This window comes from Doryrhamphus excisus, linkage group LG13, assembly GCF_037039965.1.
Source record: "Doryrhamphus excisus strain RoL-2023G ecotype Guam linkage group LG13, RoL_Dexc_Guam_v1.1, whole genome shotgun sequence".
Lineage (NCBI taxonomy): Eukaryota > Metazoa > Chordata > Actinopteri > Syngnathiformes > Syngnathidae > Doryrhamphus > Doryrhamphus excisus.
This window is the reverse complement of record NC_136369.1, coordinates 658699-680350: the sequence shown is the minus strand read 5'-3', so window position 1 is coordinate 680350 and position 21652 is coordinate 658699. Positions and strand designations below refer to the sequence as shown.

General features: G+C 47.2%; 2 protein-coding genes across 2 annotated transcripts; both read right to left on the bottom strand.

The window, feature by feature from the left end:
- Positions 1-62: 62 nt before the first annotated feature.
- On the bottom strand, positions 63-3589 carry LOC131139720 (uncharacterized). Its single transcript, XM_058089584.2, has 2 exons — positions 3127-3589; positions 63-1479 (listed from the first exon to the last, which is right to left on the bottom strand). Exons 1-2 carry the CDS (start codon positions 3317-3319, stop codon positions 392-394), a joined length of 1281 nt encoding a protein of 426 aa, XP_057945567.2. The 5' UTR covers positions 3320-3589; the 3' UTR covers positions 63-391.
- Positions 3590-4790: 1201 nt separating this feature from the next.
- Positions 4791-21418, bottom strand: LOC131139730 (uncharacterized). Its single transcript, XM_078795822.1, has 9 exons — positions 20895-21418; positions 17983-19036; positions 16346-16605; positions 15006-15973; positions 13660-13939; positions 9975-10931; positions 9632-9753; positions 7126-7393; positions 4791-6107 (listed from the first exon to the last, which is right to left on the bottom strand). Exons 1-9 carry the CDS (start codon positions 21001-21003, stop codon positions 4879-4881), a joined length of 5247 nt encoding a protein of 1748 aa, XP_078651948.1. The 5' UTR covers positions 21004-21418; the 3' UTR covers positions 4791-4878.
- Between the last annotated feature and the right edge of the window lie 234 nt (positions 21419-21652).

Sequence of the window (21652 nt, the reverse complement as noted above, 5' to 3'; positions counted from 1 at the left end):
ACCCTTTTTTCGTTTCCAGCAGACAAGACACAGCTAATACATTCTGGCATTACGGCCTCCTACAGGTGAGGAGGTGTCATTGCACCCTTGCTGTATACCCCCTCAGATGTGCAGGACATAAATATTTGCTCAGTGCAAATAACAATCATTCAGCGTAAACTAAAATCAGAGGCTGACAGAGGAAGGGAAGGAAACAAGATGCTAAATGCGAACAGCAGGCTAACGGACAGAGCGGCGTTTCAGCCTCTTTAATAAAATAAAACTGACAACAGCAGTTTTTTATTACACTTAAACGGTAGGAGCACGCCAACAAACTGTGTTAGACACACAACAAGTCATACATGGCGACGCTGTTACAGAGATATTATCTGACCGTCCAAGTGGTTCAGCTTCACTGACAGCTGCTCTTCTCAGCAGCACACCTGTGATTGTTCAGCTGGTACTTGTAGGAGAACCTCTCAGCACACACACCACAACCGAACACTTTCTCTCCCGTGTGTCTTCTCATGTGTGTTACCAGTGTTGTTCGGTCACAAAAGCTTCTGTTGCAGACCGAACAGGAATATGGTTTTTCTCCGGTGTGTTTTCTTGTATGTTTTGTCAAACACGACTTTTGAGCAAATCCCACACCGCAGTATGAGCATGTGAAAGGTTTCTCCCCGGTATGTCTTCTCATGTGTGCTGTCAAATGTGACTTCTGAGCCAATCCTATACCGCACACGGAGCAGGTAAAAGGTTTCTTCCCAGCGTGCGTCCTCATGTGTCTTTTCAAATCTGAATTTTGTGTAAAACTTATACCACAGACGGAGCAGGTCGAAGGCTTCGTAGGCTTCTCCCCGTGGAGTTTTCTCATGTGCTGATCCAATGCCGAACTGTCACACAAATGTGTGTTACAGATGGAACAGAAATTGTGTTTCTCTCCGGTGTGTGTTCGTGTGTGTGCTGTCAAATGAGCCTTCTGAGGGAATCTTTCGCCACAAAGTGTGCAAGTGAATGGTTTCTCTCCTGTGTGATTTCTCATGTGTCGTGTCAGATTTCCCTTGGTAACAAAGCTCTTGTCGCAGTGGTGGCATTTCAAGCGTGTGTTGTCAGGGTGACATGTCATATCAGCTGTAGAGTCTTCATCATCATCATCATCAGTGTCAGGAGAGTGTGACGTCGTGTGCTCACTATCTGATAGTGGAGCTAAGAGCTTGTCTGCTGGTGATCCTCCACAGTGGTCTCCATCAGCTTCTGTTGGAGGCTCCGCCTCTCTCTTCTCCTCACCTTCACCGTCGTCTTCATCATCTTCACTCTTCACAATGACACCGATCGCTGGGAACTCCAGCTCCTCATGAGTGACGCCGTGCTCTTCCTCTTCTTCTTTAATGTGGGAGACCTGTGGCGCTTTCTCTTCATTGCCAGGGGGCAGTGGCCCCTCCCGCTCCGCCTTGGAGCTCCACTCCTGCTGGTCGGAGGGAAGATGTCCTTCATTGGCGTCTGCAGGACACAACAAGGCAAAGAGAGTCACGTCCGGCATTGTCCTGTACCAGCCTATGTTCTAACAATGTCTCTGAGGATCAGTCACCACCCTGACAGTCAGTCTTCACCAGCGGCCTCGTTTATCAGAATTAACATGGGCTGCTCTGGAAAATATCGTAGACTGTGCGAGTGGAACAACTAAAAAGGGAGAACACATGCGAGTACGGATTTGAACCCTTTCCTTCACACTGTGCTCCTGAAATACGTTGAACACTGGCAGTACACGTGGCAGAATGACATTACATTAGAAAGTCACTGTATTTATGAATACGCAGTATTATCATCAGCATGGAAATACTAGCCTCTCTTCGAGGGGACCTATGATGCCTTTTGCACGTTTCTGACCTACAAGTGGAGTTACGATGTTGTATTCTGGGGTTAAACCATGCCCAAGTGTCAGATAAGGAGGTTTGCGCATTTAGAAGTGAGCCCTGACAGAAGTTTGGGTTGGCCTAAAGCGCTCGCTTTCAAAAGGTGTGGTAAAACTGCTCCTTTGTGACATCACAGTTGGCGGACTTCCTTATATGGGCAGGCCTGTAAGCCAGATTAGTTATTATAGTCTGGTAATTTTGGTGATTCCCAGCAACTCAATACAAAGGGTGGAAAATGTCCATAACGGGTCCCCTTTGGGTGGCCATTCCTAGCGTCACTGCATGTCATGTGATGTCAGTCATGTGACGTGACTGTATGAGCAGCTTAGTACAGTGCTTCCCTAACAGACATTCCACCTGCAGCCATACTGATGTATGACCTATGACCTATGTATGTGATGTCATCAGAACAATTCATTGTTCATTCATTTAGAGTAGTCCGGGTGAAAATGTGTCTTTTGCGTGGATATATTTTGATGAAGGGCTGCACGAGGTTCGAGTGGTTAGTGCGCAGGCCACAATCGGCCCGAGTTCGATTCCACCCTCAGGCATCTCTGTGTGCAGTATGCATGTTCTCCCCGTACGTGTGTGGGTTCCATTCCAAAAACATGGCGACTCCAAATTGTTCACAGGTATGAATGTGGGTGTTTGTCTATATGTGCCCTGTGATGGGCTGGCGACCCCGCCTCTCGCCCCAAGACAGCTGGGATAGGCTCCAACATGCCCGTGACCCTCCTGGGTATAAGCAGTAGAAAATGAATGAATGAACATGTTGATCAAGTTGGACATGATCGCTGGTAAATAGAAAAGTCCTGAATTCCAGTCTGAGTCCTTCTGTTTGAGTGGTTTGAACTTGTCTACTCGCAATGGCTCTGGTTTAAGTCCGCATACTAAGCCCATTTTCCGGACTAGAACTCGCACTTTTTTTCATAGGTTGGCTGTTCCTGCAACTTATACTCCACAGCGACTTATAAATGAAAACGTGAATACATATATTACATTTCACAGACACAAGGGTTAGGGTTAGGGTTAGGGTTAGGGTTAGGGCACTCTAGACCTTCGCACCGACATCTCCTACTCCTTAATTCAATATTTAAAGAGTAGACGTTAGCTTACGAAGACAACCGAGAAAAGAAAATCCTAATCTGCAGACCACAAGCTCTCCCCTCGAGTACATAAAGACGCCGAAAGCCTTTTGAAATGAGCAGAGTTCCTTAACACCCACACTACCAACCTGCTCTGTGTGGCGCCATTCCAGGCCTGAAGACGGCGTCCAGTAGTTGACGTTGTCGCTCGTTCTCCTCTTTTGTTCTAGAAAGTTCCTCCTCGTACTCTGCTATGGTTCTTTCCAACACTACAAATATTTCTTCAACAGCCGCAGTTAGTCGCTGATTCACCAACGCTCTCAGGATTTGGACCTGACACATTTTCACACGATCCCGACACTTTACACTCACACTCGGTCTCTGGTCAGCGATGTTGATCACTTCCGCGTCTGTTTGTTAGCAGCTAGCATGCTAAGCTAACTCGAAAGGCTTCAAAAGCAATACGAGGACGAGTTAATCCCGACGCAAATAATAATTAATTAGCACTATCTTTCTATAAGATGTAACCATCTGTACTACAGTGACAACAAACACAACAATAAAGGTTTAACCGGATCGTCTTGCTGCTTTATTTCCTGGACCCTTTTTGCCATTTCCTGCGGACGAGACACAGCTCATACATCGAGCATTACTGCCTCCCACAGGCGAGGGGGGGTCACTTACACGCTTGACCCAGACCTTCTGGTATTAGCGTCCAGGAAGTGGAGGACAGCCTGGCTTCTCCTTGTGCAGTGTCATCCTACGTCATCGTTGTCATTAATATAAAACATTATCCAAACTCCCAGACTGGAGTGTAGATCATTTTGGGCCGCACGGTGGAGAGTGGTTGGCATGTAGGCCACACAGTCAGGGGAACGGGCACAACTTGGTTCAATCCTCTCTGTGCATGCGCGGCTTTTCTCCGGGTACTCCGCTTCCCTCCCCATTCCAAAAATATGCCTGTTGGATCCATTGGCCCCTCCTAATTGTCCATAGGTATGAATGTGGCTGGGAATGGTTGGTGGTCTGTGCCCTGGGATTGGCACCCTGGACTGGTGTGCGTGTAAAGACAGCACCCCCACCCTAGAGAGGATAAGCGGCATAGAAAATGGACGGATAGATCGTTTTGATGGCCCTTTCAGCACGCAAGTTAAGTCAAGACTAAAACAGTAAGGTATACAGGAAGTGACCGCAAATGTCGCTTGCCTCATGGCTGCCCCGCGCCGGAGTGTAAACGGTATTTTGGCAGCGACACTCTTATGCAGATACGGTACGTGAACTCTGGTGGGCTTTTATGTTGGTTTTTATTTTTAAAAACAAGCGAATGACTAAGAAGGCTTGCAGAGTTCAGTGTTGAAGGAGAGGAGGCCGACACGCGGGACTTGAACCCCTGTGAGGCTCTTTTGGGATGAAATACACTTGACTTCTGGTTGGGGAGTTTGGGTTAGGGTTAGTTGGTTCCAACAGCTAACATTTTAAAAATATTACTATTTCTACACGTTTAGAAGCTGTGGAACGTTTGGTGGCGTCAGACTTTTTTGAACGTAACATGAGGCAAAATGGCTATCCTGCTGCTAAAGGTTGCCGAGTCCTGTTCTAGTGCATTACTGCCTCCCTCAGGTGGGGAGGTGTCTCTACACCCTTGACCTCTCACAAATGCAGCCGCACAGGACAGCACACCACAGCCGCTGAGAGAAAAAAGACGCTCAATGCTAACAGCAGGCTAACAACACAGCAGCTTTTCAGCCTCTTCTTGGCTCTAGTTTGGAATTTGAAGGAAATAAAAGCGACACCGACACAGCTTGCCTTTGTATTTTCATGACTTTTCAACAGCAGAAGCATATTAACAAACGTACGTCACTCAGGTTATACGTGGTGATGTTAGAAAATCCTGACTGCCTTCATTGACTGCTGCTGTTCTCACCGGAACACTTGTGAGTGTCAACCTGGTACCTGTAAGAGAACCTTTCATCACACACACTGCAACGGAACACTTTCTCTCCCGTGTGTCTTCTCATGTGCGTCACAAGTGTTGTTCGGTCACAAAAGCTTTTGTTGCAGCTTGAACAGGAATATGGTTTTTCTCCTGTGTGTCTTCTCATGTGGTTTTTCAAATCCGGATTCCATACAAAACCTAAACCACAGACTGAGCAGGTAAAAGGTTTCTCCCCAGCGTGTCTTCTCATGTGTTGATCCAAACCCGAGCTCGCATTGAAGCTTCTGTTGCAGACCGAACAGGAATATGGTTTTTCTCCGGTGTGTTTTCTTGTATGTTTTGTCAAACACGACTTTTGAGCAAATCCAACGCCACAGAATGAGCACATGAAAGGTTTCTCCCCGGTATGTCGTCTCATGTGTGCTGTCAAATGTGACTTTTGAGTCAATCCTATACCGCACACGGAGCAGGTAAAAGGTTTCTCCCCGGTGTGCGTTCTCATGTGTCTTTTCAAATCTGAATTTCGTGTAAAACTTATACCACAGACGGAGCAGGTTAAGAGCTTCTCCCCGTGGAGGTTTCTCATGTGCTGATCCAATGCCGAACTGTCACACAAATGTGTGTTACAGATGGAACAGAAATTGCGTTTCTCTCCGGTGTGTGTTCGTGTGTGTGCTGTCAAATGAGCCTTCTGAGAGAACCTTTTACCACAAAATGTGCAAGTGAATGGTTTCTCTCCTGTGTGATTTCTCATGTGTCGTGTCAGATTTCCCTTGGTAACAAAGCTCTTGTCGCAGTGGGAGCACTTGTGGATGTTGTCAGGGTGACATGTCATATCAGCTGTAGAGTCTTCATCATCATCATCAGTGTCAGGAGAGTGTGACGTCATGTGCTCACTATCTGATAGTGGAGCTAAGAGCTTGTCTGCTGGTGATCCTCCACAGTGGTCTCCATCAGCTTCTGTTGGAGGCTCCGCCTCTCTCTTCTCCTCACCTTCATCATCTTCACTCTTCACAGTGACACCGATCGCTGGGAACTCCAGCTCCTCATGAGTGACGCCGTGCTCTTCCTCTTCTTCTTTAATGTGGGAGACCTGTGGCGCTTTCTCTTCATTGCCAGGGGGCAGTGGCCCCTCCCACTCCGCCTTGGAGCTCCACTCCTGCTGGTCGGAGGGAAGATCTTCTTGACTGGCGTCTGCAGGACACAAGAAGGCAAACACATGCTTCAGAAGTCCATGACATCAGTCCAAGTCATCAGTCACCACACCGACATTCAGTCTCAAAATGTTCCACAAAATGGAGACAACATCCCAACAAAAACCAAATGATAAGAAAACCTCCGTGCATCCAGTGAGCCAAGCACATACAGCAGATAAGGCACACGCACCAAAGCCGTATCTCGAACTGAGGTGCTCTACCAGAGGCCTGGGAACCTGATGGCTCCGTGCAGAATGGACATGTGTCAGATGATGGTCCTGCTATCTGCTGAAACAATCCCCCCAGTTGGGGCGATCGACCCCCAGTGCCCTGATCACTACCGGCACCACTGCTGCCTTCACGCCCTGCATTTTCTCTTGCTCTTCCTTCAGCCCTTCTTCAGGTATTTATCCAACGTCTGTCTTCTTTTTTCCATAGATTTCTATCACTCGGCATGTTTCGATCTGGGAAGTCCCACAGGATCCCACAGGCCTGGTTGTTCTCACCACCTTCGCATTCTGGGATCTGGTGTAGATGTTCCGGTATGCTATTCCTGATGTCTGGTGATGCCACCTGTGCCTTCCCGTTACCTGAGGTCCAGTCTGACTAGATAGACCCTGGCCTCTGTTGATCTCGTGTTTCAGGCCTGTTCTTGTGGTGTAGTAGTTTGTGACTCTGTGCTGCCTTTTTGTGAAAGTAAGCGATTTCATTTCCAGACAATACTCCTCCACTCAGTCAAGTTATTCCTTTTCATGTTAATGACCAAATATTAAATCCCGAAATACAGAGCAGTTGGAAAATGTCTAGAATATGCATTTTGCACATTTCTTGCATTGCACATTACTTCAATGAAAGACTTTGACAAAGTTCTTTTTGTCACCCCCCCCCCCCTTGCTTTTGCACATTGTAGCTCTACTTAAAACCTCATCAAGATCCAAATGTGCAAAAGCTATTTTTACACTGCTCTTAAGATTTGGATGTTCTGGGCTGAACGTGAGAAGAAAAAGTAAACAAACCTGCTCTGTGCAACACAACTTCCTGCTTCCTGAAGACGGCGTCCAGTAGTTGACGTTGTCGCTCGTTCTCCTCTTTTGTTCTAGAAAGTTCCTCCTCGTACTCTGCTATGGTTCTTTCCAACACTACAAATATTTCTTCAACAGCCGCAGTTAGTCGCTGATTCACCAACGCTCTCAGGATTTGGACCTGACACATTTTCACACGATCCCGACACTTTACACTCACACTCGGTCTCTGGTCAGCGATGTTGATCACTTCCGCGTCTGTTTGTTAGCAGCTAGCAAGCTAAGCTAGCCCGATATCCTCCACGTTCGCTGAGATGAGTTGATTTTGACATGAAGAATGAATAAGGTGTGTTGTTTATATAACAGACACAAGTACAAACATACAAATGAGGGAATTAGCGCGTATTCAAAAGAATGCACCGCCTGAGGACCTTTCTCCTCTTTTTGGTTGACTGCTTCCGGTAACATACAACTCGGGCACACGAGTACATGACTGCCCCCTACAGGAATGGCGAAGCCATTGCTCAACAAAAACATCCACACGAAGAATGGACAGTACAGAGTCAGAGTACATTAAAAGCAGCAGTAGACACACGAAAGAATTCCCCAAGATGAGGAAAACAAACCAGCAGAGAGGAAAAAAGATGCTAACAATCGAGTAGCCTTCCTTTTTGACTAAAGTTTGCAATTTAATGAAAGAGAACTGCCACCATCACAGTATTTTATACTTGTAAAACTGTGTTAGCCACAACAATGCCACACGTTCGAGGTGACCCTAACCCAGTGCCAAGTCAAGAAGTTATACATACAAGGTGTATGTGAGGACACGGGACTATGTGTCCGACACGGCTGTCTGCAGTACGGGGGCCCCGCAGGGAACGGTCCTGGCTCCATTCCTGTTCACCCTCTACACTGCAGACTTCTCCTACAACACACCAACCTGCCACCTGCAGAAGTTCTCTGACGACTCTGCAATCGTTGGCCTCATCACAGATGGGGACGACTTGGAGTACAGAGGACTGACACGGGACTTTGTGGATTGGTGCCAGCGGAACTGCCTCCAGATCAACACGGGGAAAACCAGAGAGCTGGTGGTGGATTTCCGCAGGCGCATCCACTCTCCGCCAACACCAGTGGACATTCAGGGAATGGACATTCAGGGAATGGACATTCAGGGAATGGACATTCAGGGAATGGACATTCAGGGAATGGACATTCAGGGAATGGACATTCAGGGAATGGACATTCAGGGAATGGACATTCAGGGAATGGACATTCAGGGAATGGACATTCAGGGAATGGACATTGAGATGGTGACATCTTACAAGTACCTGGGTGTTCATCTCAACAATAGACTGGACTGGACTCATCACACGGAAGCACTTTACAGGAAGGGCATGAGCAGACTCTATCTGCTCAGGAGACTGAGGTCTTTTGGAGTGCAAGGGGCACTCCTCAAGACGTTCTCTGACTCTGTTGTGGCTTCAGCCATTTTCCAGGGAGTGGTCTGCTGGGGCAGCAGCATTTCGGCTGCGGATAGGAAGAGACTGGATAAGATCATCAGGAAGGCCAGCTCTGCCCTGGGTCGCCCCCTTGACCCAGTGGGGGTGGTGGGAGAGAGGAGGATGTTGGCTAGGCTAACATCCATGTTGGAGAACGACTCCCACCCCCTGCAGGACACTTTGACAGCACTAGAGAGCTCCTTCAGCGATAGACTGCTTCACCCCAAGTGTGTGAAGGAGCGATATCGCAGGTCTTTTCTTCCTGCAGCTGTCAGGCTGTACAACCAGCACCGCTCCCAATAGACTTGTACACCGCTATGTACATCTGTGTAATACTTGCTTTTAGTCAGTATAGTTACTCCAGACCCCATTCACTGTGCAATATCTGATCAACCCCCATGTGCAATATTAAGGGCTCTAATGCAATATACTAAGTTCTATGTGAAGTATTTCCATAATGCCTCATATTAACTCTCTAACAGGATCTCAGTGTATAGACTGGTCATATATCTCATCTCCTTTCATATTATCTACATACTGTATTGTATATAACTCTGGGAAAAACTGTTGATTTCTGTTAATACTTGGGTTGTTTATATTGTTTATTTTTCTATATTGTGTATTTTGTACTGCTTAACTGACTCTGTACTCTTGCTGCTGTGCAATGCAAATTTCCCCACTGAGGGACGAATAAAGGCATATCTTATCTTATCTTATCTTATCTTAATATACAGCTGTATCCATGTTGACCAAGACACGGGTTTGTCGCACGGTTTGTTTTATTGCATGGTTATTGCACGGTTATACAGCACAGGATTTTTGGAGCAGTTTTTGTGATGGAGTCTGACAGTTGCAGGAGGGAAAGACCTCCGAGATCTCTCCTTCACACTCTCTGGATGGAGTACGTCTCATCCTGCCACGAATGGAGCTCCTTGGTGCAGTGAGTGTGGGTTTGAGGGTTGGGAGTCTTTGTGCATCATGACGGACAGCTTGCCCACCTCCTCCACCTGTTCCACACGACACCCCAGGACAGAGCTGACCTTCTTGATCAGCTTGTCCAGCTTCTTCCTGTCAGCTGCCGTGATGTTGCTCCCCCAGCAGACCACACCACAGAAGACAGCTGTCGCAGGATGCATCAACACATTTTGTTCATTCAAGTTATGAACAAAATCATAAAATTGTTCTGAAAAGCTTTCATCCTCTCAGCTAAAGATGACAAGTTAATCAAATGAAAAGGTACAGCTTTTCTCCCACATTTTCATTGTATTTCAGGGGCAGAAGCATGTTCAGATGAAGGTATTAGTCTTGACAGGTGAGTCCAAGTCCTGCAGCTTCATGTGCCGGTGGTGTTCTCAGCAGCACAGGTGTGATTGTTAAGCTGGTACTTATAGGAGAACCTTTCCCCACACACACTGCAGCTAAACACCTTCTCTCCCGTGTGTCGTCTTGTGTGTCTTATAAATGTTGTTCGGTCAGAAAAGCTTCTGTTGCATCTCGAACAGGAATATGGTTTTTCTCCTGTGTGTCTTCTCATGTGCGTTTTCAAATTTTGACTTTGTACAAAGCGTGTGCCACAGACTGAACAGACATATGGTTTTTCCCCCGTGTGTATTCTTGCGTGCGTCTTCATATGTTGACTCGATACAAAGCGTAAATCACAGAATGGACAAGGAAAAGGTTTCTCTCCGGTGTGTCTTCTCATGTGTGCTGTCAGACTTGAGTTTTGAGAGAACGCGTGACAACAAACTGAGCAGGAGTACGGTTTTTCTCCTGTGTGGATCCTCGTGTGCCTTTCCAGAGACGACTTGCGGTTGAAAGCTTTGCCACATTGAGAGCATTTCCACTTTCTGTCAGCGTGACATGTCATGTGTCTCATCAGAGTTTTCTTGTGGCCGAAGCTCTTGTCACAGTGGTGGCATTTCAAGCGTGTGTTGTCAGGGTGACATGTCATATCAGCTGTAGAGTCTTCATCATCATCATCATCATCAGTGTCAGGAGAGTGTGACGTCGTGTGCTCACTATCTGATAGTGGAGCTAAGAGCTTGTCTGCTGGTGATCCTCCACAGTGGTCTCCATCAGCTTCTGTTGGAGGCTCCGCCTCTCTCTTCTCCTCACCTTCACCGTCGTCTTCATCTTTGCTCTTCACAGATACAAAAATATGTGGGAACTCCTCCCACCCGCCAAGCTCCTCTTGACTGATGCTGTGATCCTCCTCTTCCTCTTTAATCCGTGGCTCCTCCTGCTCCACCAGGAAGCTCCACTCCTGATGCTTAGGGGGAAGATGTTCTTCAATGATGTCTGCAGGACACAAGATTAGAAATCAAAGTCACACAAAGCTTCCTTGTCAGTGGTGTGTCTGCTTCACCCCAGCAGAGGGCTAACCCTAACCCAAACATCGCATGAAAGGAACATGCACCGTCAATAAAATGGCAAATTCATGGCAGTGGTGATGCAGGGTGAGCAGCTAACCCAAAACAGAAAGCCAGGCTTCCCTCCAACAAAAGTACTTCGCCCAGCTCTTCCCAGCAGATCCCGAGGCATTGCCAGGCCAGTTGAGAGAAATAGTCCCGACAACCTGTCCTGGGTCTTCCCCTGAGGCCTCATGCCGGTTGGACATGCCCTGGACTCCCCAGGGAGGGATCCAAGAGACATTTTGGCCAGATAGCTGAGCCACCGCATGCGGCTTCTCTATGCAGAGCAGCAGCTGTTACACTGCAAGGTCCACATTTCCCGGGCCAGAAGCATGAACTCCAACTTGGAGGTGCTGAGTCTCATCCCGGGTGCATCAAAGTGGGCTACAAAAAGAGGACAGCGAGACGTGAAGATCAAGGCCCAAAAAAGACAGCAGGACCATATCATCCACAAAAAGCAGAGATCCCCCAGAACCCCAACCCAGATCTCCTCAACGCCTTGTCTGCATCTAGAAAGTATTGTCAAGGTAATGAATGGGCCAGTCAGGGTAATCAATCAACCCGCATGAACTGGGCCAGTCACGGTAATCAATCAACCCGCATGAACTGGGCCAGTCAGGGTAATCAATCAACCCGCATGAACTGGGCCAGTCATGGTAATCAATCAACCCGCATGAACTGGGCCAGTCACGGTAATCAATCAACCCGCATGAACTGGGCCAGTCACGGTAATCAATCAACCCGCATGAACTGGGCCAGTCACGGTAATCAATCAACCCGCATGAAATGGGCCAGTCACGGTAATCAATCAACCCGCATGAACTGGGCCAGTCACGGTAATCAATCAACCCGCATGAACTGGGCCAGTCACGGTAATCAATCAACCCGCATGAACTGGGCCAGTCATGGTAATCAATCAATCAACCCGCATGAACTGGGCCAGTCATGGTAATCAATCAATCAACCCGCATGAACTGGGCCAGTCACGGTAATCAATCAACCCGCATGAACTGGGCCAGTCATGGTAATCAATCAACCCGCATGAACTGGGCCAGTCATGGTAATCAATCAATCAACCCGCATGAACTGGGCCAGTCATGGTAATCAATCAATCAACCCGCATGAACTGGGCCAGTCACGGTAATCAATCAACCCGCATGAACTGGGCCAGTCAGGGTAATCAATCAACCCGCATGAACTGGGCCAGTCATGGTAATCAATCAACCCGCATGAACTGGGCCAGTCAGGGTAATCAATCAACCCGCATGAACTGGGCCAGTCAGGGTAATCAATCAACCCGCATGAACTGGGCCAGTCAGGGTAATCAATCAACCCGCATGAACTGGGCCAGTCATGGTAATCAATCAACCCGCATGAACTGGGCCAGTCATGGTAATCAATCAACCCGCATGAACTGGGCCAGTCAGGGTAATCAATCAACCCGCATGAACTGGGCCAGTCATGGTAATCAATCAACCCGCATGAACTGGGCCAGTCAGGGTAATCAATCAACCCGCATGAACCGCACGATGAACAAGCTCAATGTTGCTGCCTCCATTTATTGCTTGTCTCAGAATCTGGGGTCTGCATCCTCCTGGGCCAGTAGCCTAACCGGTCTACCAAGGCCAGACGTTGAGAGGCTCCTCCTCCAGCCGCAAACCAGCCTTCCTCACACTTCCTGGTTGTGTCATGTGCTCTCGTCTTTAGCCCGACAGGATATTTGCAAAGTACAGTAAAGTAACTAAGTTGTGAGTTTTTTCTAAAGAGGTTTTCAGGATAGAGAAGAAATGTTATCCTTGGACACATTTATAACCAGCTGACAGGTAAACCTTGTTCATTAAACTGGAGTAGCAGGGCCACGACGTTTCAGCTAAAAGGAAAGGAAAGGGATACAAAACTGTGGTGAGAGCAGCCATGTTGTTTGGTCTGGAGACAGGAAGCAGAACTGGAGGTAGCAGAGATGAGGATGCTGAGGTTCTCATTGGGAGTGACCAGGATGGATAGGATCAGGAAGGAGTACATCAGAGGGACATTACATGTTAGAGGCCTTGGAGATAAAGTCCTTTCGGCCAGACTGAGATGGTTGGGACGTGTCCAGAGGAGAGACTAGACGAGAGTCAATATATTGGTAGAATCACAACCACTAAGCCTGAAACGCCTTCTCCACATCCACAAAACCCATGTCCACATGTCCACATGTCCAGTGCACATGGACCCCACCGAGAGCGACCAGGACGAGGAACCACAGTGTTCCTCATGAATCTGAAGTCCAAGCAGAGCCCCCGAAAAGACTGTACCAGGAAGGAGGATTGTTTAAAACCTGGCGTCCATGCCATGATGCAGAGTCGGGCAACTGAGACGGTTGGAGCCTTGGGGCACTAGGTGCAAATCCGCTTGCCACCAATAAGGTTTTGTACCACCTTGGCAACCACATGGCCAGAGCCAGGAGAGCCTACCATAGTAAAATACATATCCTGTTGCTTCCTTTATCAACTGGACACGCCCATTTGTCCAAGAAGACCAACGATATCCAAAGTTCAAATATACGTTAATGCCAAAGTTGTTGACCATGCCTGTAAATATAATCAACATCTGAGAGGAAGAAATGAACTAACCTTGTCTGTCTAGTTCGTCTCGTTGCTTCCTGAAGACGGCGTCCAGTAGTTGACGTTGTCGCTCATTCTCCTCTTTTGTTCTAGAAAGTTCCTCCTCGTACTCTGCTATGGTTCTTTCCAACACTACAAATATTTCTTCAACAGCCGCAGTTAGTCGCTGATTCACCAACGCTCTCAGGATTTGGACCTGACACATTTTCACACGATCCCGACACTTTACACTTGATGACTTCCGCGTCTGTTTGTTAGTAGCTAGCAAGCTAAGACAGCCCGAGGAGATTCAAAGTTTACTAAGAGGAGTTGATCCTGAAAGGCAGAATTATCAATGTACATTTGTACAATAACAATGTACACACTACGGTACAAACGAAGCCATTGACCTGGACTTAAAAAAGGTTTGTTGTTTACTACTTCCGGCATCACACACATAGTCCATTCCAGTGCATGACTGCCTCTCGCAGGTGGGGGGTGTCATTACACCCTTGACCTATGAGGTGTGGCGTGAAATAGAGTTGATGTCAACACGAATGAACAATATCCATGCCGTGTAAACTAAAAGTCGTGGGAGGAAAACCGAAAGGAAAAAGATGCAAAATGCTAACAGACGGCCGCATGTTGGATGAGTGGTTAGCATGTTGGCCAGCAGGGCCGGCCCAAGCCTCCGTGGGGCCCTAAATTTGCAAAATTTGACTTTAGGGCCCTCGACTACAAAATCATGTTTTAAATGTTAATTGCTCTTGGGGCCTCCTAGTGGTCACGGGCCCCTAAGCAGGTGCTTGGTTTGCTTATGCCGTGGGCGGGCTCTGTTGGCCACACAGTCCGCAGATGGGGTTCGATTCTCCACTCGGGCATCTCCCCATGCGTGCGTGGCTTTCCTCCCGCATTCCAAAACACTCCAATGTCAGCTGGGATAGGCTCCAGCATACCCGCAACCCAAGTGAGCATAAGCGGTACAGAAGATGGATGGATGGATGGATGGATGGATGGATAGATGGATGGATAGATGGATGGATGGATGGATGGATGGATGGATGGATGGATGGATGGATGGATGGATGGATGGATGGATGGATGGATGGATGGATGCTAACAGACTGGCTAACAACAGAACAGCTTTTCAGGCTCTCTTCTTGGCAAGAGTTTGCAATTGAATGAAATACGATTGACTGACACTCGTTCACGTGTATTTATTTCCTGTTTTTATTGTATTTAAATGGCAAAGCATATGAACAAGATTGTGTTATACAACAATGTTGTGTTACAACATTGTTACACACACGTATAAGTGGCTGTGATGATCAAAGTGGTCAGAGTCTTGACAGGTGAGTCCAAGTCCTGCAGCTTCATGTACCGCTGCTGTTCTGAGGAGCACAGGCGTGATGGTTAAGCTGGTACTTATAGGAGAACCTTTCATCACACACGCTGCAACTCAGCACTTTCTCTCCCGTGTGTGTTCTCGTGTGTCTAACCAGTGTTGTTCGAACGGAAAAGCGTTTGTTGCAGATTGAACAGGCGTATGGTTTTTCCCCCGTGTGTCTTCTCATGTGTGTTTTCAAATGTTGACTCTGTACAAAACTTGCACCGCAGACTGAACAGGAATAATATTTTTCCCCAGTGTGTATTCTCATGTGTGTTTTCAAATGTTGGCTCCGAAAAAAACGTAAATCACAGAATGAACAGGAAAACGGTTTCTCTCCGGTGTGTCTTCTCATGTGTGCTGTCAGAGTGGCGCTCTGAGAAAACGCGTGACAACAAACTGAGCAGACGTATGGTTTTTCTCCTGTGTGGATCCTCGTGTGCCTTTCCAGAGACGACTTGCGGTTGAAAGCTTTGCCACATTGAGAGCATTTCCACTTTCTGTCAGCGTGACATGTCATGTGTGTCTTCAGAGTTTTCTTGTGGCCGAAGCTCTTGTCACAGTGGTGGCATTTCAAGCGTGTGTTGTCAGGGTGACATGTCATATCAGCTGTAGAGTCTTCATCATCATCATCATCAGTGTCAGGAGAGTGTGACGTCGTGTGCTCACTATCTGATAGTGGAGCTAAGAGCTTGTCTGCTGGTGATCCTCCACAGTGGTCTCCATCAGCTTCTGTTGGAGGCTCCGCCTCTCTCTTCTCCTCACCTTCACCGTCGTCTTCATCATCTTCACTCTTCACAATGACACCCATCACTGGGAACTCCTCCGGTCCTTCCGGATGCTCTCCCTCCTGGCTGATGCTGTGCTCCTCCTCTTCCTCTTTAATCTGTGGCTGCTCCAGCTCCACCCGGAAGCTCCACTCCTGCTGCTCGGGCAAATCATCTTCTTCGCTGCTGTCTGCAGGACACAAGAAAAGAAACAAATTGGAAATAAGAGTCAAACAAAGCTTCCTTGTCAATAGTCTCCTTCATCCCAGCAGGGGGCAGTGTTGGCCTTCCTCCAATCCAGAGGCTCAGTCCGCCATGTCCAGGAAGTGCCGTAGAGTCGTTTCAACCCAGGAAGCCCCACAGCAGCCAGAACCTTGAAGAACTGATTTGGCGGATCTCGTTTTTTGACAATGTCAGCCCCACCCAGGCACTGCAAGCAGTGTTTTAATGTCCTCCATTACATGTCGTGTGCATCCTGTACACTGGAATCTGTTCAAGACTGCCAGTTGTGTCCAGTGTTCATATATAAAGCTGAACACGTGAGAGGAAGAAGTCAACCAACCTCCTCCTCCGTGTGCTTCTTCTTGATGCTTCCTGAAGACGGCGTCCAGTAGTTGACGTTGTCGCTCGTTCTCCTCTTTTGTTCTAGAAAGTTCCTCCTCGTACTCTGCTATGGTTCTTTCCAACACTACAAATATTTCTTCAACAGCCGCAGTTAGTCGCTGATTCACCAACGCTCTCAGGATTTGGACCTGACACATTTTCACACGATCCCGACACTTTACACTCACACTCGGTCTCTGCTTAGCGACGCTTGGATGACTTCCGCGTGTCTTTGTTAGCAGCTAGCATGCTAAGCTAGCTTGAGAAGCTTCAGATTTTATCCTCACGAGCATAGAACTCTCTCTCACGGCCATTTAATGTGTTTGTCTTTCACATTCAAGCTTTGTTCACAATTGTGGTTTTCTGTGCATGCAAACGTCGATGTAGTTCCAAGATGGCCGCCGATGTACGCATGCGCTTTGTTGTTTGTTGAAGCCAGCTGCGAGTCATGAACGAGCCGTTCAAAATGGGCAAATACTCACTACTTGGGGACTCACGGGTATTCGTCTCCGTTAACTCGGTTACTTAGCAACCCCCGCCACCGCTCGCTAAGTGAAGAAAGGAAAGAAATAACACGTCGGTAGTTGTGAAGCTCGGAACGCATTCTGATGAATGTGGAACATGTGAGACTCAAATCAGTTGCCCCTTACCCTTCCTGTTCGAACCGAACTGCATCACGGTTACTCGACGGGGGCTTCAGCCCCCCTAAAATGTTCTTAAGCCCCCCTAAATCATTTGATATATTTTGATAATAATAATATGATAATAATGATAATAACAGTAGTAGAGTATGTCTGTTAAATCTGTTGTGTTTTTCTAGTCGATGGTGTTCATGTGATCCAAAAAAAATCAGCATTTGTCTTCATTCAAATTTAACGGTGGCCTAAAACAATTGAGTATCTCTACTAAATCTGTCCAAAGTTGGGAAATCTATATCCCGGTTCTTGTTTGTTATTTGTTTTTTGGATTTCCTAATGTCTACATTCATTCATATCCTGTGCATTTCCGGGGGGCTAAGCCCCACCGTCCCCAGAACCTAGTGACGCCCCTGATCCACACAAATCCACAAAGACGTTTTCAATGACTGAAATGATTTATTGTAGGCAGTCAAGCCATAAGACATATGGTTACACTCAAAACCAAATCTCACTTTCATACGAAAATACAACCCTAACCCTAAAAAAATGTAGTTTGACATACATTCAAATAAATCATTAAATAAAGAAAATAAAATCATCTGCTCAGATTTCAAAACAGGTAAGGTGTATCCGGAAATTAACAGACGTACATAAATAAAAGAAAATGCTGATCTAGCTTTTATTTTGAAGATACAGCGAATCATTACAAACAACGGCCAGCTATTACTGCGTGTGCCAGTCAAGTAAAGCGTACGTGCTCTGGAAAAGCACCGTTGTCGGGGGACGCCAACAGCACTGAAACACTTCCTGCTCTCCAAAATAAAACAGGTCACTCGCCAATAGTCACCACAATGCTAACAACCATAAACATCTGTGCATCCCACACAGTCTACTGGCAGGCGTGCACGCCAGATACCCGAAGGGAGAAGACGTAGAGGAGCTGCACGGCTAGCAATGCGTTCTTGCGTGTGTGACCAAGTTACATTTCACAGAGAATGCTTTGCCGCAGACCGTACAGGAATATGGCCTCTCCCCTGTGTGCGTTCTCGTGTGTTTAATCAAATTACATTTAACAGAGAAGGTTTTACCACAAACTGAGCAGGGAAATGGTCTCTCCCGCGTGTGTATTCTTGTATGTGTTGTCAAACTTTCATTATGTGCAAATGTTTTACCACACACTGTGCAGCTAAAAGACTTCTCTCCCGTGTGTATTCTTTTGTGCTTGGACAGCGCTGAATAATTCTTAAAACGTGTGCCACAGACTGAGCAGGTGAAAGGTTTCTCTCCGGTGTGTGTCCGAGTGTGTTTCATCAGGCTACCTTTGTCGCAGAATGTTTTACCGCATATGGAACAGCAAAACGGTCTCTCCCCGGTGTGTATTCTTGTGTGTATTGTCAAACGTTCATTTCGAGTGAATTTCTTACCACAGACTGAGCAGCTAAAAGGCTTCTCCCCAGTGTGTGTTCTTGTGTGTGTTTCAAATTGGGCCTTTTGGGAGAATCTTTTGCCACAAACTGAGCAGACATAAGGTTTCTCTCCTGTATGGATCCTCATGTGTACGTTCAGATTTGACTTGGTGCTGAAGGTTTTGTCACACTGCGAACATTTCAAGCACGAGTTGTCAGTGCGGCGTGTCTTATCTGCTTTCGAGCCTTCATCATCAGTGTCATGAGATGCCGACGTTGTGTTGTCGCCGTCTGATAGCGGAGCTAACAGGCTGTCTGCTAGCGGAGCTAACAGGCTGTCTGCTAGCGGAGCTAACAGGCTGTCTGCTAGCGGAGCTAACAGGCTGTCTGCTAGCGGAGCTAACAGGCTGTCTGCTAGTGACCCACCAGCTGCTTCATCTTCACTCTTCACAATGACACGGATCACTGGGAACTCCTCCAGCTCTTTGAGACGTGCCGCCTCCCGACTGATGCTGTGTTCCTCCTCTTCCTCTTTAATGAGTGGGGGCTGTGGCTCCTCCTGCTTCACCCTGGAGGGCCACTGCTGCTGGTCTTCTTCACCGGTGTCTGCAGCACACAGGAAGACAAAAGATGTCGAAGAAAAGTTGTGTAAGTTCTTCTAGCCATGTAAAGGATGCAGGGCTTCCTTGTTTTCTTCAAAGGCTTATTCCCAAGCATACCATTCCACGCAGCAAAGCCATGAAAGCAATGGTGGACCAGGTACAATGTGACCAGCCACCACCTCGGCCGCCCGTTACATTGACCACTGGAACTACTACAGTATATTTCCCCTGGAAGATCTCAGCAATGTAAGCAAGTGAATGTCTGTGTGGGATACATCAAAGGAGGTTGGTCGCCATTAAGCATCCATACTGACTACGTCTCTGCTTCACAGGGCTCTGAATGATCCATGGGAGTACTGGGTCAGCCACAGGACTCTTTCAGTACCTCTGGAAAATATGTGTGTGTTCCATCATCTGTTGGTACACACACACTTGAGACTGTTTTTTTCCATTTTCTTTCTGAATAAAAACCTATGAATTGCCATCGCTAGAGGCATATATTCCCCCCAATAGTGGACATGGTAAATTAGCCTCTACGCTGCACTGCATGACGACGACACTTTATTGCTCCAATCTTTTTAGCACGAATTGACAGAGAGCACCAAAGCTTCATGCGGATTCACCTGTTCGTCATCATTTTAATCCTCAAAGTTTGTACTCTGCCATACGGTGTTGTCTGCCGGGGGAGCAGCATCGCAGGGGCTGACAGGAAGAGGTTGATCAAGGAGACCAGCTCTCTCCTGGGGTGTCCTCCGGAACAGGTAGAGGAGGTGGGCAAGTGGATGATGACAGCCACACTGTCCTCCAAAAGCACCAAAGTCGCACACGCCCTCCAACACACACTCACTGCGCTCAGGAACGCCATTAGTGACAGGACAAGACATCCAAAGTGTGTCAAGGTGAGATATTGAAGGTCTTTCCCTCCGGCAGCTGTCAGACTGTACAATAAAAAAAGTGCTCTAAAAATTCTGAACAATAAACGTGCAATAACCGTGCAATAAACGTGCAATAACTAGTGATGTTACAAGTGGTGCCGGGGCTTCAAAGTGTGTGTCGAGTAATCGAATGGGCGCTTCCGCGAAGCGTGCGCCGAGGCTTGATTCATTGGAGGGAGGGGCCGGAATTGATGACGACCGAAGCATCGCTGCCCGGCTGTACCACGTGACGGATTCGGGAAGTGGTTCAGAATTTGCCCAATGTTTACCTGTCCCTCAGAGATATAAACCCCTCAGGCTCGGACATTAAAATGGGGGGTTCTGTTCTGTTCTGTCCAAGTTACACAAGCACTTTCCCTGAGCCCAAGCTAGGTGACATCAAACCATGATGAAGCTAGCCACAGCACATGATACCGGAATCATTGATGGACATGAAAACACTCAGTATTTTATGTATTTTATCCCACACTTGGTAGATGAATCATTTGGCTACAAGTTCTTTGCAGTCCATTACCATTTCCAAGAGCCAGAACAGATCAGCATTCAATCCATCACACATGAAGACACAGCCGCCTGTAATTGCATCCGCGGCCAGCAGGGGGCTTCGTGTGCACATGAAGCTTCAAGAAATGAAGCCGTTCTCGAACCAGCTGAGGAAATGGTTCAAAGCTTCATGGGCTTCATCTCACCATCACTAGCAATAACCGTGTAAGACATCGTGGAGACTGTATATCATTGCTGATTGTATTTTACTACCCTGTTTTTGCACTTTATCCGCTCTTGTGCTCTTGTGCTTCGTACTGTAGTCTTGTGTGCTACTGTGCTTTTGTTGCCGTAACCTGAAATTTCCCCTTGTACGACTGACAAAAATCTGCCAAATCTTAATCTTTCTGATCTTATCTTAGTAAGAACGAGAAATGAACCAACCTGCTCTGTGCTTCCTGAAAACGGCGTCCAGTAGTTGACGTTGTCGCTCGTTCTCCTCTTTTGTTCTAGAAAGTTCCTCCTCGTACTCTGCTATGGTTCTTTCGCACATTTTCACACAATGTCAACACTTTAAATTCACACTTGAGCCCTGCTAGCATGTGATGCTAACTTCCGTGTCCCTCTTTGCAGCTTGCATGCTAAACTAGCACACTAAGATAATGCTAGCCTGAGAGGCTTTAATGTGCGCCGGGACGAGTTTATCCTGGCACGAATGAAATATTACATCACTGACGCGCAATCATTTTGTCATTCATATTCAAAGTTTTTTTTAACAAATGGTAGTTTTTGTCCAAAGGGGACCGGAAAATATATCCAAGATGGCGGTCGCTGTACACATGCGCAGTATTGATTTACTCAGAAACAAATGGTGACTCTTCCGTCAACCAATAATCAAATACAATTCTGAACGATTTTTGTAAAACGTCAAATGAGACACCAGAGAATTTGTCCAAACAACGCTTCACCATTTGGAGTCACCAGGCTGCGCGTCATCGGTGATGACGTCACTACGCCACGCCTTTTACTTTTGGGATTGACTGCCATGCACTCCAATGCCTCGGAATACTCGAACCGGTAAGAACTTACTTACCAGTTCACACTTTTACTTAACGATTGTTTTTGTTTTGTTTCAGAAAGAACGATATTCACGTTTAATAGTTCAAACGTGATTTCTGTCGTCTCTTCAGGCAGGTTTAGCT

What these genes read in the sequence shown, in the direction of transcription:
- LOC131139730 (XM_078795822.1), bottom strand. Translation starts at nt 21,003, where the DNA reads ATGTGCGAAAGAACCATAGCAGAGTACGAGGAGGAACTTTCTAGAACA. An exon ending in TGCTGCTGAGAACACCACCG is followed by an intron (nt 9,754 to 9,974) that starts GCACATGAAGCT and finishes ATCCTGCGACAG; the next exon opens with CTGTCTTCTGTGGTGTGGTC. An exon ending in AGTTGTGTTGCACAGAGCAG is followed by an intron (nt 6,108 to 7,125) that starts GTTTGTTTACTT and finishes TGTGTCCTGCAG; the next exon opens with ACGCCAGTCAAGAAGATCTT.
- LOC131139720 (XM_058089584.2), bottom strand. Translation starts at nt 3,319, where the DNA reads ATGTGTCAGGTCCAAATCCTGAGAGCGTTGGTGAATCAGCGACTAACT. An exon ending in AATGGCGCCACACAGAGCAG is followed by an intron (nt 1,480 to 3,126) that starts GTTGGTAGTGTG and finishes TGTGTCCTGCAG; the next exon opens with ACGCCAATGAAGGACATCTT.